General features: G+C 47.8%; 1 protein-coding gene across 4 annotated transcripts in view; it reads right to left on the minus strand.

Moving 5' to 3' along the window:
• The window catches only part of LOC137434832 (phosphorylase b kinase regulatory subunit beta-like), a 335,447-nt gene that overhangs the window by 73,542 nt on the left and 243,249 nt on the right, over nt 1-18,656 (minus strand). For all 4 annotated transcript variants that reach the window (XM_078785025.1, XM_078785024.1, XM_078785027.1 and 1 more), the window contains 3 exons: nt 14,455-14,510; nt 14,256-14,349; nt 10,401-10,484 (listed from right to left, as the gene is read on the minus strand). In XM_078785025.1, the coding sequence (XP_078641151.1) occupies nt 10,401-10,484; nt 14,256-14,349; nt 14,455-14,510 (234 nt within the window). The remainder of the gene's footprint in view (nt 1-10,400; nt 10,485-14,255; nt 14,350-14,454; nt 14,511-18,656) is intronic.

An 18,656-nucleotide genomic window follows, 5' to 3' on the forward strand; every position in this document is an offset into this window, starting at 1 on the left:
TGTGGTGGCTGCCCCCCTTATAATAGCAATTGTAAATCAGCTCAGGTGCAAGCAATCACCTTCAAAATCACACCCCAAGTTAATTGGCCTCCACCCTTGTTAGATTGTAGTGATTCTGATTATTCCAGAATAAAATCAGCTGTGCCTGTAGGTATTCTCTGCTGGGTAGTGCATTTCACAGCTAATATTCAACAATGAACACCAAGGAGATTTCAAAAAACTTCCGGGATAAAATTGTGGAAAGGTACAGATTGGAATATTTTTACAGAAAATACAATATAGAAAAATATTTACAGAAAGGTACAGATTGGATTGGAATAGAAGTACAGATTGGAGTTCCAAAAATATTTCAAAAGCCTTGAATATCCCTGGGAGCACAGTCAGGACAATCATTAAGAAGTGGAAGGCATATGGTACCACCAAGACCCTGCCTAGATCAGGCCGTCCCTCCAAACTGGATGAGCAAGCAAGAAGGACACTGATCAGAGAGGCCACCAAGAGGTCAATGGCAACTTTGAAAGAGCTACAGGCCTTTATGGCAAAGACTGGTCACTGTGTGCATGTGACAACAATATCCCAAGCATTCTACAGGTCTGGCCTGCACAAGAGGGTGGCAAGAAGGATACAAAAATTACTGAAAAATCCTACGTTGAGTCCCATTTGAGGTATGCAAAAAACACTCCGGAGATTCTCAAGCCATTTGGCAAAATGTTTTCTGGTCTGACGAAACCAAGATGGAACTTTTTGGCCTAATATAAATGCAAAATGTTACATTTGGTGCAAGCCCAACAGAGCACATCACCCAAAGATCAGCATCCCTACTGTGAAACATGGTGGTGGCAGCATCATGTTATGGGGATGTTTCTCATCAGCAGGGACTGTGGCACTTGTCAGGATAGAAGGGAAAATAGGTGGAACAAAATATGGAAAAATCTGAGAGGAAATCCTGCTACCCTCTGCAAGAAAGCTTCCCGGCTCTATTAGGCAACAAAAGGTGAAAATTTTGAAAGGGGGTGTCGACTTTCGATAGGCACTGTTTGTGTGTGTGTGTGTGTATATATATATATACAGGATGTATATATATATATATATATAAATGTAATTTCCCACATATATCATTTGAATATACATATATTTATAATTTTATAAACAGGAATCAAATTCCTGCGAGGGGCTAAGTGTGAAAAAATTCTGACTCGATGCGGGGCTCGAACCACGGACCTCCGTTGATAACGCGTCAACAGCCCACTGCACTATTGAGCCAGCCGAAATCTCCTCAGAACTTTTCCACACTTAACACTGCGAGCTTTATCATGGCCGATGTCTTACGTGCCTGCTAGGCAGACCCCAAATGTTAGTGTAAGTATATGCATGAGTATGTATGTGTGAATAAGTAGAAATGCAATTAAGCTAATTTCAGAAAATTTCTTCAAAGTACAAAACTAGCTTATCTTGGTTGGATAAGTGTGGTGGCCGCCCCCCCTTATAATAGCAATTGTAAATCAGCTCAGGTGCAAGCAATCACCTTCAAAATCACACCCCAAGTTAATTGGCCTCCACCTTTGTTAAATTGTAGTGATTCTGATTATTCCAGAATAAAATCAGCTGTGCCTGTAGGTATTCTCTGCTGGGTAGTGCATTTCGCAGCTAAAATTCAACAATGAACATCAAGGAGATTTCAAAAAAAACCTCCGGGATAAAGTTGTGGAAAGGTACAGATCAGGGGATGGGTATAAAAATATTTCAAAGGCCTTGAATATCCCTTGGAGCACAGTCAGGACAATCATTAAGAAGTGGAAGGCATATATGGTACCACCAAGACCCTGCCTAGATCAGGCCGTCCCTCCAAACTGGATGACCAAGCAAGAAGGACACTGATCAGAGACAAATTTCAACTTTGAAAGAGCTACTATATGACTGTATACAGTATGCCTGGTGTTGGCTTAGCGGTTAGGGTGCCATCTTGGGATCCTAGGATCCTGGGTTCGAATCCTGGTTGATTGCTGAATTAACGCCAGAGGGGGTTGACTCAGCCTGTCATCCTTCTGAGGTCGGCAAAATGAGCACCAGCTTGCTGGGATGAATGATCCTGGTGTGTACCCCGGTTTAGAATAGGTACACTGTATCCCTGCACATCGTAAGAGGCGACTAAGGGCTAGCGTCCGGAAGGGCATCCGGCCATAAAAAAAAATCATTGCCTCAAACAGGGAACCATGATTGTCATGGGGCCCGCAAGGCTAACCGCTGCTCTAGCGGGGAAAATGGCCTTAAAAACGATCATTCATTCATTCATACAGTATGTGCATGTGTATATATATATATATGTATATTCAAACGATATATGTGGGAAATTACACACCCAGACCAGGAATCAAACACAGGCTCTCTGGTGAACCATACCAGTGCTTTGCCATCTGATATAAAATGAGCCAAGCTGTTATTTTTCAAATTTTGAGCCATGGATGTGCAGTATATATTCCAGTTTAAATTGATTACTCATGTTACAGTGGCTAAAAACCCTCGGTGTGGTTTACAGCAATTTCTATGGAAAAAATAGTATTTTAAGAAGTTTTGTTCGAAAAAAAAACACGAAAATTATGAAATTTCCGTATTTTCACCTTTCATCTAGGCCATTATCTCAGGTGCAGTCGTGGCCAAAAATATTGGCACCTTTGCACTTTTTTCAAATAACTCACAATTTTCTGTAAAAATAAGCCTGGTGTTGAGCCTGGTGTTGGTTTAGCGGTTCGGGTGCCAGGTTAGGATCCTGGGTTCGAATCCCGGTCGATCGCTGAATTAACGCCAGGGGGGGTTGACTCAACCTGTCATCCTTCCGAGGTCGGCTAATTGAGTACCAGTTCACTGGTTATTCCCTGTTTGTCGTAAAAGGCGACAAAAAGGGTTGGCGGCAGGAAGGGCATCCGGCCGTAAAACATTGCTTAAAAAAGGGGACCAACAAAAACAACAACAACCACGGTGCCCGAAAAAGGCCAACCCCCGCTTTGCGGGGGAAAAATGGCCTCTAAAGGTGTTTTTTTTTTTCTGTAAAAATAAGTTGAAATTGACAAAAGGTATTTGGTCTCCACAATTATTTATTTCACTGTTAATATTACAGAACCTTTGTTTTTCATTCAGAACTTAATATATCCTTTTAAATCAGGAAAATAAAAAGAAATGGCATTGACAAAATTATTGACACCCCAGACTTAATATTTGGTAGCACGGCCTTTGGACAAAATAACTGCAGTCAAGCGCTTCCTATAGCCATGAATGAGCTTCCTACACCTCTCTACTGGCAGTTTGGCCCACTCTTCTTGTGCAAACTGCTCCAGTTCTCCCAGATTAGAAGGGTGCATTCTCATTGTCCTATTGGGGTCATTGTCCTCCTGCAAGACCCATGACCTTCGACAGAGACCCAACTTTGTGACACTGGGTTGAACATTTCGCTCCAAAATGCCTTGGTAATCCCCTGATTTCATGCACACATTCAAGGCACCCAGTGCCAGAGGCAGCACAGAAACCACAAAACATCACTGAACCTCCTCAATGTTTGACTGTAGGGAAGGTGTTCTTTTCTTTGAAGGCTTAATTTTGTTTTCTGTAAACATAGAGATGATGTGCTTTACCAAAACGCTCTAATTTGGTCTCATCTGCCACAGGACATTCTGCCAGAAGGATTTTGGCTTGTTCAGGTGTGTTTTGGAGAACTCCTCCTGGTGGGTCCTCCCTCCTCCTGGGTGGGGTTCTCCTGGTCTCCTACCATAGAACCCTCTTTCATTGAGTTGGCGGCAGATGGTGCGAGTTGAAACTGTCGTACGTTGTGTCTGAAGGTCAGCTTGAATCTGTTTGACAGTTGATCGAGGTGCTTTCTCCACCATTCGAACAATCATTCGCTGCAATCTTCGATCAAGTTTTCTCTTGCTGCTCCGTCCCGGGAGTTTGGCTACAGTGCCACAGGCCGTAAACTTCCTGCTAACATTGCGTACGGTTTTCTTTGTTTTTTTTTGTATACAGGATCGAGGCTCGTGAAAGAGCTAACATTTATCACACAAAAAATCAAAACAGACACACAAAGTATACAATAAGTACACAACACAAACACAACATTTGAGAGCAGGGACATTGGGAGATCTGTGGGAGGGAGAGGGCTTGGGGGGAGGAGGTGTGTGAAGGGGGGTGGGTGGGGAAAGGAATACATCAATGTCTCTGGAGATGGACTTGTAGCTTTGAGATTGTCCATGCTTGCCTGCAATCTTTTGTCTGACGTCCTCAGACAATTCTCTGGTTTTCTTTCTTTTCTCCATGCTCATTGCGGTGGACATTTTGCGGTCACACACAGTGACACAAAACAGCAGAATGACTCCTTTTAGTCAGGTTCATTATGTAATTTCGTTGGAATTTTTGGGGGATTTGGAAAACGATATATTTTTGGAAACTATATTGTATAGTCAGTCAGAAAACCAATGTTGCTATTTGCACAGACTCCTGTATGGCGGCCATCTTGGATTTTCAAAATTGCCGCCGTAGAACTAATTTTTCTCAATATCTCAGCTTCTAAATAACATAGAGCTTTGATTCTAACGGCTAAACATGCATTTTCAAGCGCCCCGAATCCAATGGTAACAAGTTCGATGAGCTAGACATGACCATAGAGCTCCTATGTGGCGGCCATCTTGGATTTTTCAAACTGGCCGCCGTAAAACTGATGTATCTCACCTTCTAAAGAGCACAGAGCTTTGATTCATCATTGAGTAAAGTCATCATCATCCTCATCATCGCTTTCGTTCATCACATCTTGAGAGTCCTCATCATTTTGGCACTGGATGTCACACTGACAAAGGTCTGTACAAGCCAAGTTGTTTGTTCTGCAGGAACATCTAGATGAAGAACAGTCTGTTTTGCACTGACATCTAACCATTTGAATGATGGCCTTGGGGGCTGGAGGCTCCTCAGTTGTGGTTGGTTTCACTTGTCCAACCGTGTCTTTGTAAAAGCCGTTTTGCAGGGGATTCAGCTGAGGATCCTGTTGAGCAATGCTTGCCTGACCCCACACTCTGGCTTGGATATGGACTCTAAGGATGTGCTGCTTGAGAGCTCCAAGAGTAGGAGGAAGCCTGTCACTTTCTGCCATGTGTTTGCAAAAGAGATACCATCGTAGTTCGGGGATGCTGTCGATGTGGATGCCATTTGGAGAGTAAGCAGCGCATACAAAGTTAGCTAGTGTGGACAACATGTCCTCCGTCACTTCAGTTGCATCTGAAAGCATTCGCACGGTGTCTATGACATCTTCACTTGCTTTGAGGTAGACATGCAGCCAGGTTGCTTTGCCTATTCGAGAGAACCTCCCAGTGTTGTCTGCCCCTGTGAAAGCATGAAAGGCTGGCAACGCCTTTGCTCTTTCGACCCCTAGAGCTGTCCACAGTGGCTCTATTTGAAGTATTCCAGAGGCCATGGAAATGGATGTATTCCTCAGCAGTAGGTCATAGTTTGCTATGACTAGTACCAGGACATCTGTGTCGGGAGAGAAGAACACCAACTGCGCATCATGTGGGTTTCGCTGGGATGCCAGCACGGCCTGGTGGATCAACAGGGTGTCAGCTTCTTCATGGTTGTTGTCCTCGAAGAGCAGGTCACTGTTGCTCCTAGTACGCCCTGAAGCAGACGTGATGATCAACTTGGATGAGTGACTGTTGTATTCTATAGTTTTCGCTGCCAGATAGTCAGTCAGATCAGCCTTTGTTTTGTCATGAGAAAGGAATCTGCTCATTGGGATGTGTTTGATGTTGGTGTCATCTCTGACTTGATACTGTACTGCATCCTTTCCTTGCCTTCTTTTAGCCCTGGTAGCACTCTTCAGAGAATCGTTTTTGTACGTGTCAAAGACCAGTATGATCTCATCACTATCTATTGTTAGAGACATGAGTCTGTCATTGAAGCATTCACCCAGATCGTTGACTTTCACTACAGTGGCTGGTTTCTTTGTCAGCTTATGCACAAGTACCATCCCATCCACCAGTGCAATCTTCCGACTTGTAGGTTTACTAGATGTGGATGCCATATTCAGTTCTTGTGTCCATTGGATCTTCTTGTAGAACACTTGCAGCTGGTGTCTGCTGCTGATCTTCGGGGTGAATTTCTGCTCTTGCTAACTTGTCGAGGAGATGAATTAACTTCGACTTGTCAGTGCATGGAAGAATTGTCCCATCTGGAGTGAACAGTGCTCTTGGTGTCACAGTGAACTCGTAATTTCCGATGGCATATTTCTGGTTGACGTCTCTGTTTGACTTGGCAGGGACCATGAGCCTTCTGTACAGTTCCTTAGTCTCCTTCAGATCCACAGTCCTGTCTCTGAGTTTCACTGTGGTTCTCCTGTTCCCAGACGTGAACATCTTGTTGTTCTCCTTCTTGACTGGTGCCCAGAGGCTAACATCTCCATTGATACGCTCCGACACGTAGTCTTCATACAACTTCTGACCAGTGACATCAATGTTCAAGATCTGTGGTACATACTCGTCTGGGATGTAAGCATTCGTTATCACATTGTGCAGCTTGTCACCTTCAGTGTCAAATGGATTCCCGTGACTCAGTATCGCAGCCTTGATCTTGTTGATTGCTTCATGCTCCCTCTTGACTGCACTTGGACCAAGGTCATGATGTTCTGTGATCTTGTCACCTTCCAGGCCAAACTGACTCTTGAAGTCTTTTGACAGGCGTGATAATTCTGGTGTAACCATGAAGAATCTCTGTCTAGCATTGGCATTGTTAGAGATGAATTTAGAAGCTCTATTTAGAAGATGAGATCCTGAGAAACATCAATTTTACGGCGGCCAGTTTGAAAAATCCAAGATGGCCGCCACATAGGAGCTCTATGGTCATGTCTAGCTTATCGAACTTGTTACCATTGGATTCGGGGCCCTTGAAAATGCATGTTTAGCCGTTAGAATCAAAGCTCTATGTTATTTAGAAGCTGAGATATTGAGAAAAATTAGTTATACGGCGGCAATTTTGAAAATCCAAGATGGCCGCCATACAGGAGTCTGTGCAAATAGCAACATTGGTTTTCTGACTGACTATACAATATAGTTTCCAAAAATATATAGTTTTCCAAATCCCCCAAAAAATCCAACGAATCTTTAAATCTGGACAGACTGAACCTGACTATTTTCTCTCTTCAAACTCGTTGAATGAGTGATTTTTGTATTACAGGCACCTGAAACTCACCACAGGTGAGTTCAATTCCAAAGTAAAGGAGAATCACCTGCTTGAAATCTAATTATTTCTAACAACTTCTAAAAGCTGCCAATAATATTGTCCGGGCCGTTTTAGGATTCCTGTGTGGAATAAGCTAAGATTTGGTAATTTTTCATCTCTTTTTGTTTTGTTCCACTGCAAACCAAAGAAATACACATGTGGATCCCAAAAGATTTTTTAATTTCAACAATTTTCTGGAAGAAACGGTGCATTATTTGAAAAAAGTGTTAGGGTGCCAATATTTTTGGCCACGACTGTATGACAAAATAGATCAAACTTTTACACATAAAAAGGAAGATAAGATCAGTTGGTTTGTTTCACAAAAGAAATTGGATGTTTTAAAAAAACTTTTATATGTATATGTACTTTTAAAGATCCGCAATGCATTTTTAGGGTGTTGTCATGCTTTTCGATTGGTTATTTTATTTATTAATTAATTTTTCTATACAGAATTGAGGCTCGTGTAGGAACTAACACATTGAACAAACATGCACGGACACATAAAACATTCATTGAAGGGAGCGGGAGACAAGAGGGGGAGGGAGAGGGAAGCACACAAGCACAACAACAGTAGATAATAGGGACGTCGGTAGATCTGTGGAAGGGGGAGGGCAGGAGGGGGAGGGGGGGGGGGAGGGAAAGGGGTACACGGTATAAAACAAATGAACACTACGAGGAGCATATGAAAGACCTATAGAAAGTCTTCACCCCCATGCATGCGTAGTGCCTAAATTGTTTTAATTTATGACTTGTACAGGTAGTGTAGGTCATGTTTTTTGTGGTTCAATTTAGAAACGCCTCCAAAGAAAGAGAAGATCCATGCTGATGGGATATTAAAAATCAAATTGCTCGTCTTAGTCGAGCGGGCGAGACTTATTCTGAAATCCAAAAGCTCCTGAAGAAGGAGAACATCCATATGTCTCTGCCTACCATAAAGAGAATAGGTCTCCAGGTCCAGAAAACTCGTTCTACTGCAAGGAAGAAGGGATCTGGCAGGCCTGGAGCCACTACAGGCAAAGATGACAGGTGACTAATATTCTTAGTTCTCCACAAAAGATAGAAAATCCTGCGGAAACTGTCAGAGGAGTTCGGAATTGCTGAAAACAAGACTTTTCCAGAAGGACCATCACAAGAAGGTTGAATGATGCTGGTTTTGCCTCAAGAAGAGGAGCTAAGCAGTCTCTATTATCCAAGAAAAACAATCAGCACAGATTGCACTTTTTAACCCAAAATGGGACCTGTGATTGAGGCTCGTTTCAGAGAGTTCTGTGGAGTGATGATGATTCAGGATTTCAGATTTCCAGTGATTCCCCAGAACGTTACCTTCACAGATCTGGTGACAGGTTAAACCTTGAGTGCATCTAAACACCTGTGACGCATGGAGGAGGTGGAATCATGGTCTGGGTGCATTTGCGTCTGCTGGTGTTGGTGAACTCATCAGGTGTGAACACTCGATTACCGCGAAGGAATACCAGGTTGTATTGGAGAAAGGATTACTTCGCGGCCTCCACAAGTTATTTCCTGGTGATCAAAGCAAAGAAGTCATTTTTCCACAAGATATTGCCCCCGCCCCTCCTGGAAGAGCCACCAAAAGGTGGTCGGAGGAAAAGTCACTGAAACCTACGTTCTGGCCTTGTCAGAGTCCTAATTTGGACCCCGTAGAGAATCTTGGGCCGATATTCGGCACAAACTTATTGGAAGGAAATTTGCAAATTCTCATCAACTTTGGGAACCTGCCAAACATGATGGGACAATATTGGCGTTTATTGGTGCAAGTTTGACCAAAACACTGGATTATTAGAGAAAGCTGAGGGGAGGCGATTGCATGCTGATGTGTGCACTTATTTCTCTGTGTTCTAGTGTTTTTGGTGTTTTTTAATGTATGGTAAAATAGTTATGAAAAAATGTTTAAAAATTGACGGCACATTTTTTTGCACCGGATTGTGGATATTTTAATTGCGGATTGCGGTTCGTCGTAGTTGTTTCGATCAGGGTTTCTGTGAAATCAGTGATGGCATGATCGGGGAGGGACAATCGTTAAATATTCCGCTGTTTCGTTGTGGGAATACCCATTTGCTTTTATGAGTGGGGCGGGCGGGGGATGGATGCAGGGAGGGGAATGTGAGAGGGTGTGAAGCAAGGAGGGTGGAGAGTTTGCGTTGGAAGGGGGGGGGGGAACAACAGAGCAAAGATGGGACAAAGTTGTCAGGTGGAGGTTGAGGCTTTGAGGGTGGAGGGGAGGGGGATGCATGCAGGGAGGGGAATGTGAGAGGGTGTGAAGCAAGGAGGGTGGAGTTTGCGTTGGAAGGGGGGGGGGGGGGGGGGAACAGAGCAAAGATGGGACAGAGTTGTCAGGTGGAGGTTGAGGCTTTGAGGGTGGAGGGGGGGAATGGATGCAGGGAGGGGAATGTGAGAGGGTGTGAAGCAAGGAGGGTGGAGTTTGCGTTGGAAGGGGGGGGGGGGGGGGGAACAGAGCAAAGATGGGACAGAGTTGTCAGGTGGAGGTTGAGGCTTTGAGGGTGGAGGGGGGGGGATGGATGCAGGGAGGGGAATGTGAGAGGGTGTGAAGCAAGGAGGGTGGAGTTTGCGTTGGAAGGGGGGGGGGGGGGCGAGAAACAGAGCAAAGATGGGACAGAGTTGTCAGGGGGGAGGTTGAGGCTTTGAGGGTGGAGGGGGGGGGGGATGGATGCAGGGAGGGGAATGTGAGAGGGTGTGAAGCAAGGAGGGTGGAGTTTGCGTTGGAAGGGGGGGGGGGGGGAACAGAGCAAAGATGGGACAGAGTTGTCAGGTGGAGGTTGAGGCTTTGAGGGTGGAGGGGGGGGGATGGATGCAGGGAGGGGAATGTGAGAGGGTGTGAAGCAAGGAGGGTGGAGTTTGCGTTGGAAGGGGGGGGGGGGGAACAGAGCAAAGATGGGACAGAGTTGTGTCAGGGGGAGGTTGAGGCTTTGAGGGGGGGGGGGGGGTGCATGCCTCACAGCATCCCAGTGATGTATATTTAGCATTTTGGAACGAAACTAATAGGAGTATGTGCATTTGCCTCCATGAGCAGCATTGAGAACACATCCCTCGGTTGTTAGTCCAAAATGTTCAAATGTTAATCCGGAATAAATGGATAATGGTAAAGATCGGCATCCAAACCATTGCTTTACCTTTGAGGTACCCAGACAGCCCACAGGCCTTGGTGGACGTCCTTTCAGGCCTAGTTTGTCATTCCTTGCCAGATTGGTGTATACCTGTGACAGCATTGGCATATTAACTTAGTAATCACACTTGAAGCTTTATTCAATCAGCATTGATGGAGAATCTCATTTGAGCAGGTATTTTATTATTTCTTTATTTCAACTGAAATAAACATCAACTGGAGAGTTGCAATAAAATAACTAACATGTCTCACCAGTGGGAGCTATTGATTGGACAATTACCGGATCTTAGACTGACGAGCAACTCAGTCACAGGACAAGCGTCATGGCAACCCAGTCACAATACAAGCCTCATGGCAACCCAGTCACAGTACAAGTCTCATGGCAACCCAGTCACAATACAAGCCTCATGGCAACCCAGTCACAATACAAGCCTCATGGCAACCCAGTCACAATACAAGTCTCATGGCAACCCAGTCACAATACAAGTCTCATGGCAACCCAGTCACAATACAAGCCTCATGGCAACCCAGTCACAGTACAAGTCTCATGGCAACCCAGTCACAGTACAAGCCTCATGGCAACCCAGTCACAGTACAAGTCTCATGGCAACCCAGTCACAGTACAAGCCTCATGGCAACCCAGTCACAGTACAAGTCTCATGGCAACCCAGTCACAGTACAAGCCTCATGGCAACCCAGTCACAGTACAAGTCTCATGGCAACCCAGTCACAGTACAAGCCTCATGGCAACCCAGTCACAGTACAAGTCTCATGGCAACCCAGTCACAGTACAAGCCTCATGGCAACCCAGTCACAGTACAAGTCTCATGGCAACCCAGTCACAATACAAGCCTCATGGCAACCCAGTCACAGTACAAGTCTCATGGCAACCCAGTCACAATACAAGTCTCATGGCAACCCAGTCACAATACAAGCCTCATGGCAACCCAGTCACAGTACAAGCCTCATGGCAACCCAGTCACAGTACAAGTCTCATGGCAACCCAGTCACAATACAAGTCTCATGGCAACCCAGTCACAGTACAAGCGTCATGGCAACCCAGTCACAGTACAAGTCTCATGGCAACCCAGTCACAATACAAGCCTCATGGCAACCCAGTCACAGTACAAGTCTCATGGCAACCCAGTCACAATACAAGTCTCATGGCAACCCAGTCACAGTACAAGCCTCATGGCAACCCAGTCACAGTACAAGTCTCATGGCAACCCAGTCACAATACAAGCCTCATGGCAACCCAGTCACAGTACAAGTCTCATGGCAACCCAGTCACAATACAAGTCTCAAGGCAACCCAGTCACAATACAAGCCTCATGGCAACCCAGTCACAGTACAAGCCTCATGGCAACCCAGTCACAGTACAAGTCTCATGGCAACCCAGTCACAATACAAGTCTCATGGCAACCCAGTCACAGTACAAGCGTCATGGCAACCCAGTCACAGTACAAGTCTCATGGCAACCCAGTCACAGTACAAGCCTCATGGCAACCCAGTCACAGTACAAGTCTCATGGCAACCCAGTCACAATACAAGTCTCATGGCAACCCAGTCACAGTACAAGTCTCATGGCAACCCAGTCACAGTACAAGCCTCATGGCAACCCAGTCACAATACAAGTCTCATGGCAACCCAGTCACAGTACAAGTCTCATGGCAACCCAGTCACAATACAACTCTCATGGCAACCCAGTCACAGTACAAGTCTCATGGCAACCCAGTCACAGTACAAGCCTCATGGCAACCCAGTCACAATACAAGTCTCATGGCAACCCAATCACAATACAAGCCTCATGGCAACCCAGTCACAGTACAAGCCTCATGGCAACCCAGTCACAATACAAGTCTCATGGCAACCCAGTCACAGTACAAGTCTCATGGCAACCCAGTCACAATACAAGTCTCATGGCAACCCAGTCACAGTACAAGCCTCATGGCAACCCAGTCACAGTACAAGCCTCATGGCAACCCAGTCACAATACAAGCCTCATGGCAACCCAGTCACAATACAAGCCTCATGGCAGCCCAGTCACAGTACAAGTCTCATGGCAACCCAGTCACAATACAAGCCTCATGGCAACCCAGTCACAGTACAAGCCTCATGGCAACCCAGTCACAGTACAAGCCTCATGGCAACCCAGTCACAATACAAGCCTCATGGCAACCCAGTCACAATACAAGTCTCATGGCAACCCAGTCACAATACAAGCCTCATGGCAACCCAGTCACAGTACAAGCCTCATGGCAACCCAGTCACAGTACAAGCCTCAAGGCAACCCAGTCACAGTACAAGCCTCATGGCAACCCAGTCACAGTACAAGCCTCATGGCAACCCAGTCACAATACAAGTCTCATGGCAACCCAGTCACAATACAAGCCTCATGGCAACCCAGTCACAGTACAAGCCTCATGGCAACCCAGTCACAGTACAAGCCTCATGGCAACCCAGTCACAATACAAGCCTCATGGCAACCCAGTCACAATACAAGCCTCATGGCAACCCAGTCACAATACAAGCCTCATGGCAACCCAGTCACAGTACAAGCCTCATGGCAACCCAGTCACAGTACAAGCCTCATGGCAACCCAGTCACAATACAAGCCTCATGGCAACCCATTCACAATACAAGCCTCATGGCAACCCAGTCACAGTACAAGTCTCATGGCAACCCAGTCACAGTACAAGCCTCATGGCAACCCAGTCACAATACAAGCCTCATGGCAACCCAGTCACAGTACAAGCCTCATGGCAACCCAGTCGCAATACAAGCCTCATGGCAACCCAGTCACAGTACAAGCCTCATGGCAACCCAGTCACAGTACAAGCCTCATGGCAACCCAGTCACAGTACAAGCCTCATGGCAACCCAGTCACAGTACAAGCCTCATGGCAACCCAGTCACAGTACAAGCCTCATGGCAACCCAGTCACAGTACAAGCCTCGTGGCAACCCAGTCACAGTACAAGCCTCGTGGCAACCCAGTCACAGTACAAGCCTCATGGCAACCCAGTCACAGTATAAGCCTCATGGCAACCCAGTCACAGTACAAGTCTCATGGCAACCCAGTCACAGTACAAGCCTCATGGCAACCCAGTCACAGTACAAGCCTCATGGCAACCCAGTCACAGTACAAGCCTCATGGCAACCCAGTCACAATACAAGCCTCATGGCAACCCAGTCACAGTACAAGTCTCATGGCAACCCAGTCACAGTACAAGCCTCATGGCAACCCAGTCACAATACAAGCCTCATGGCAACCCAGTCACAGTACAAGCCTCATGGCAACCCAGTCACAATACAAGCCTCATGGCAACCCAGTCACAGTACAAGCCTCATGGCAACCCAGTCACAATACAAGCCTCATGGCAACCCAGTCACAGTACAAGCCTCATGGCATCCCAGTCACAGTACAAACCTCATGGCAACCCAGTCACAGTACAAGCCTCATGGCAACCCAGTCACAGTACAAGCCTCATGGCAACCCAGTCACAGTACAAGCCTCATGGCAACCCAGTCACAGTACAAGCCTCATGGCAACCCAGTCACAGTACAAGCCTCATGGCAACCCAGTCACAGTACAAGCCTCATGGCAACCCAGTCACAGTACAAGCCTCATGGCAACCCAGTCACAGTACAAGCCTCATGGCAACCCAGTCACAGTACAAGCCTCATGGCAACCCAGTCACAGTACAAGCCTCATGGCAACCCAGTCACAGTACAAGCCTCATGGCAACCCAGTCACAGTACAAGCCTCATGGCAACCCAGTCACAGTACAAGCCTCATGGCAACCCAAAGCACCAGGTTAGTGAAGCCAATTCTGCCGCTTGGTAATCCAGGTATTGACCCACCTTCACCAACTCACTCTGCGGCCACACGTACACCGGTTCCATCAGCAGCGGAGTCTGAGACTGAATCCCATAGGTGTTCAGGAAGGCCTGGAGCCTGTGAACAGTAAGGAAATGCTGCATTGGCAGGTGCTCTAGGTGGAGAACGATAAAGCGCCAGGTAGCTCCATTCAAACATCAATGAAATGTTAAAGAGATTCACCGCTCGTTCTCTGCAACCAACGTGACGTTCACCAGGGTGTTCGTGGCCACTGCTCCCTGACACAACATCCATGGATGCAATGATGGAGGTTAAACTCACTCATGTCACGTTCAACGCACATCATGCACATTATCCATACGTCCCACCTGACACATTCACCTCGGCTTGCTTTTCTTATAGGTATTTACGTTTGTGATGCGTTAAGCGTCATTAAACAATGGCACGTTTTATTGAAGTGTAAAGTTTGCTGTTCTCGTTGTGACATTGGAAGGAGGAATTACAACAGCGAAGGCCATTCGCTCCATATGGCCCTTTTCCTGCACTTGTGTGGCCTGGTGAAGCATATCACAACTGTTTACCTGGCGTGCCAGGGCTGCCATTATTCATGGGTCACAGGGGCACACCAAATAAAGACCTGTCCCATGTAGGCCTCTGCACTCCCGACATCATAGGTGGAAGAAAGCAGGTGCTCAAAGGCCTGGAGCTGGTGAGCTGTGCGTTGTACTTTGTTACTGGCTTTGTATAGTATCAGCCATATTTTCACTCAACTTCACAGCATGATATATGATTGTATGATTATACTGACGCTTATTTTCATAAAATAGCCCCATGGGGCACTGACGGTTACCCCTGCACGGTTTCTGAGAAGATATTTTCAATAAATTATCTGAATTTGAGGCGAAACTCCCCTTTCATCCTCTCTAAATGGGTGGATCCGGAAGGGCAGCACAAACCCATGAGACCCTACTGTCCCGATGTATTGTACCACATTTGGTCCATATCGCTCGGGTCGTTGCGGAGAAGAGCACGTTTTAGTGAAGATGAGGAATTCGGGGAGGGGGGGGGGGCGTGGCTCACTTTCCGAGGGAGATTCGAGCATGAGGAGCACAACTTGAGGTTTGAAATTCCAACTTCTTTCCTGGAAGTACTTGCAGTGTTCATATGTTTTATACCTCTCCCACCTCACCCCAAGCCCTCCCTCTCCCACATTTCTCCCGATGTCCCTGCTCTCAAATGTTGTGTTGTGTCCTTCCCCCTCTTTCCCCATCTTGTCTACCGCTCCCCTTATTTTGTGTTTTATGTGTCGGTTTGACTTTTTGTGTGATTAGTGTTGGCTCTTTCACGAGCCTCGATCTTGTATGCAAAAACACAAGAATTCATGGTCCCTGTTGTGGAAAACCAATCAGGTCCACACAACTTTAGTCCAACTTGTGGTTTAATTCCATTTAGATCATGACATCATCCTGTAATGCAGGAAATGCAATAAGTATACGATGTGGCATCACATGGGACCATTCATAACATTCAATGCAAGCAAGCTGAATATTCTATGCTGGCGTACCGTTAACGAGTCTACCAGATGTAACGTGTCACAGGAGAAGTCTCGGAGCACCGTCCGCAGCAGCGGGTCTTATAGTCGCACCCCTAGCGGTGTCAACGAGCAGCGAGCATCACCCCGGGTTCAGTACGAATACGATTTCACTACATTCTCCCCCCGTCAGAATTATACGGCAGTGCGGCTAGAAGCGAGCGAGCATCAGCACGAACAGGGTGCGGAACATCAGTCGACCCAACCGTATCGGGCCGGGTGGCGAATTTCTCTGCCAGCACGCGTCCGAAATTCCCCGGGTACGGCATCACGTATCCCTGTGTCCCCGGCGTCGGAGGCGCCATCAGGGTCGGGTGACGAAGGGGGTAACTCCAAGTCGTCGGGCCCTGGTAGACTCGGCGAGGGGAGGGTCAGTAGACTTTCGGCGATGGGAGCGTCGGGAGAGGCCATATTCTCATAGATGGGTTCGATCGGTTCGTCCGATCCCCTACTCAGGTCGGCGACCCCGCAAGGGGCAAGGTGACAGACGGAGACAGTAGTCTCACGGCCATCAGCCGTCATCACACGAGCATGCTCAGGATTAGCCTGGAGAATCTGCACTTTGTCCACTAGGGGGTCATACTTGCTCGCGCGAACCGCCCGTTTAAGGTAGGCCGGCCCGGGCCCAGCGAGCCAACTGGGCAAAGACCGTATACACCCCGTGCTCCTGGGGTGGTGGCAAAGTCGCTCGTGGGGAGTTTGGTTGGTTGCCGTACACAGGAGAGCCCTGATCGAGTTCAACGCCGCAGGTAGCGACCAAGCCCATTTATCGAGGCCCCGGCCGAGGGTCCGGAGGTTGAGCATGACGGCCCTCCAGATAATCTCGTTGAAGCGTTCGATCTGCCCATTAGCCTGGGGTCTGTACGGCGTGGTGTAACTAGAAGCAATGTTATTTTGGAGCAGATAGCCGCGCACCTCCTGAGACAAGAAGACCGCACCCCGGTCGGTATGGACATAGGCCGGGTACCCGAACATTGAGAACAAGTTCTGTAAGCATCGCATCACCGTGGCAGCAGTCATGTCCGCGCACGTATAAGCAAAGGGGAATCGCGAGTACTCATCGACGATAGTGAGCAGATAGCGAGAGCTGCTCGACACCGGCAATGGGCCCTTGAAATCCATTGCCAAGCGTTCCCACGGCCTCGTAGCCTTAACCAGAGTCCCCATGGGAGGGTTATAGAAACGCAGTTTGATTTCCGCGCAGATAGCGCAGTCGCGACAGATACGGCGGATATCGTCAATCGAGTATGGGAGATTGCCACGCCGCACAAAATGAGCGAAACGCGTTACGCCGGGATGGCCTGCCATGGCATGCAGCACACGTAGGCCCTCCAAAGAGGTGATACCCGCGCATGTAGCCGGTCGTGATAAGGCATCGGCGGCCCGGTTATCCTTCCCCAGGCGATATTTGATGGTGTAACAGAAGTCGGCGAGTTCGATACGCCAGCAAGTGATTTTCTCATTCTTAATGCGCTGGGCGTGTAAGGTGTCGTACATGAACGCAATGCTTTGCTGGTCCGTGATGATTTGGAAGCACCGCCCGAGTAAGTACGGGCGCCATCGCCGAATAGACTCGACGATCGCATACGCTTCCTTTTCGACAGACGAGTGTCTCCGCTCAGCGGTGGTAAGAGTCCGTGAAAAGAAAGCCACGGGATGCCCTCCTTGGGAGAGGGTCGCCGCGATGGCCTGATCCGAGGCGTCACTTTCGAGGACGAAAGATCCGCTCTCGTCGATTGTCGCCACGGCGGCTCGGGCGATGTCGGCCTTAAGGCCTTCAAAGGCCACCAATGCGGCCGGACTCAGTGGGAAGGTGTCGCAGGCCACGAGGGGGCGAAGTTTCGCGGAGAAATTTTGCACCCATTTGGAGTAATGGGCGAATAGCCCGAGGTCGCGCTTCAGGGACGCCCGATCACAGGGAGGGGCCATGTCGAGCAAAGGTCGCAGACGCTCCTTATCCGGAGCGACAGAGCCATGGGTCACGGTGTACCCCAGAAGATCTATCGTGCGTAGGGAGTATTGGCACTTATCCTCGTTCATAGTTAAGTGATACCTCTGCGCGACCTCAAGGAAGCGCTTCAGATTAGCATCATGGTGCCCTTGGTCATATCCACAAACCGTAAGATTGTCGAGGTAGACGAAAACATCGGTTAAGTGCTCCCTCGCAATGAGGTCATCCATGGCCCTCTGGAAACAAGTGACCCCGTTCGTTACCCCAAAAGGCAATCGAGTAAATTGGTACAACCACTGCCCCGACTCAAAAGCGGTATAGATACGATCCGCCCTAGAGATAGGGATCTGGTGGTACGCACTACGGATATCGAGAGTGCTATAGACCGAATACTGGGACACCTGTTGCACCAGCGCGTCCATCCCCGGAAGGGGGTAGGCATCCAGCTGTGTAAAGCGGTTAATCGTTTGGGAATAGTCGATTACCATGCGTCTGCGGTGGGCCTCGCTTCGCACCATCAAGACCTGGGCGCGCCACGGCGACCTGCTAGGTTCTATGTTACCGTCTTTCAAGAGCTGAGCCGTTTCGTCCGCAATGAATTGCATGTCTGCGCGAGAGTAGCGCCGTGATTTCACCGCGACAGGGGTACAGTCGGAAGTTAGATTGGGGAACAGCGAAAGCGGCTGGATGTCCATTTGCGCTCGGGCGCACACCGCAAGCGCGTCGTCCGCCCCCACAACAAGCGTGTCAGGCCCACCAAACTCCATTACCAGACGTCCATGCAGCTTATGAAAATCGTGTTCTAACAGAATATCAGCACATAAAGCAGGTAAAACCATAAGGTGTACATCAGGAAAAACCCGTCCCTTTAGCACGAGTTTC

Source organism: Myxine glutinosa, chromosome 9, assembly GCF_964187855.1.
Source record: "Myxine glutinosa chromosome 9, kmMyxGlut1.1, whole genome shotgun sequence".
Classification (NCBI taxonomy): domain Eukaryota; kingdom Metazoa; phylum Chordata; class Myxini; order Myxiniformes; family Myxinidae; genus Myxine; species Myxine glutinosa.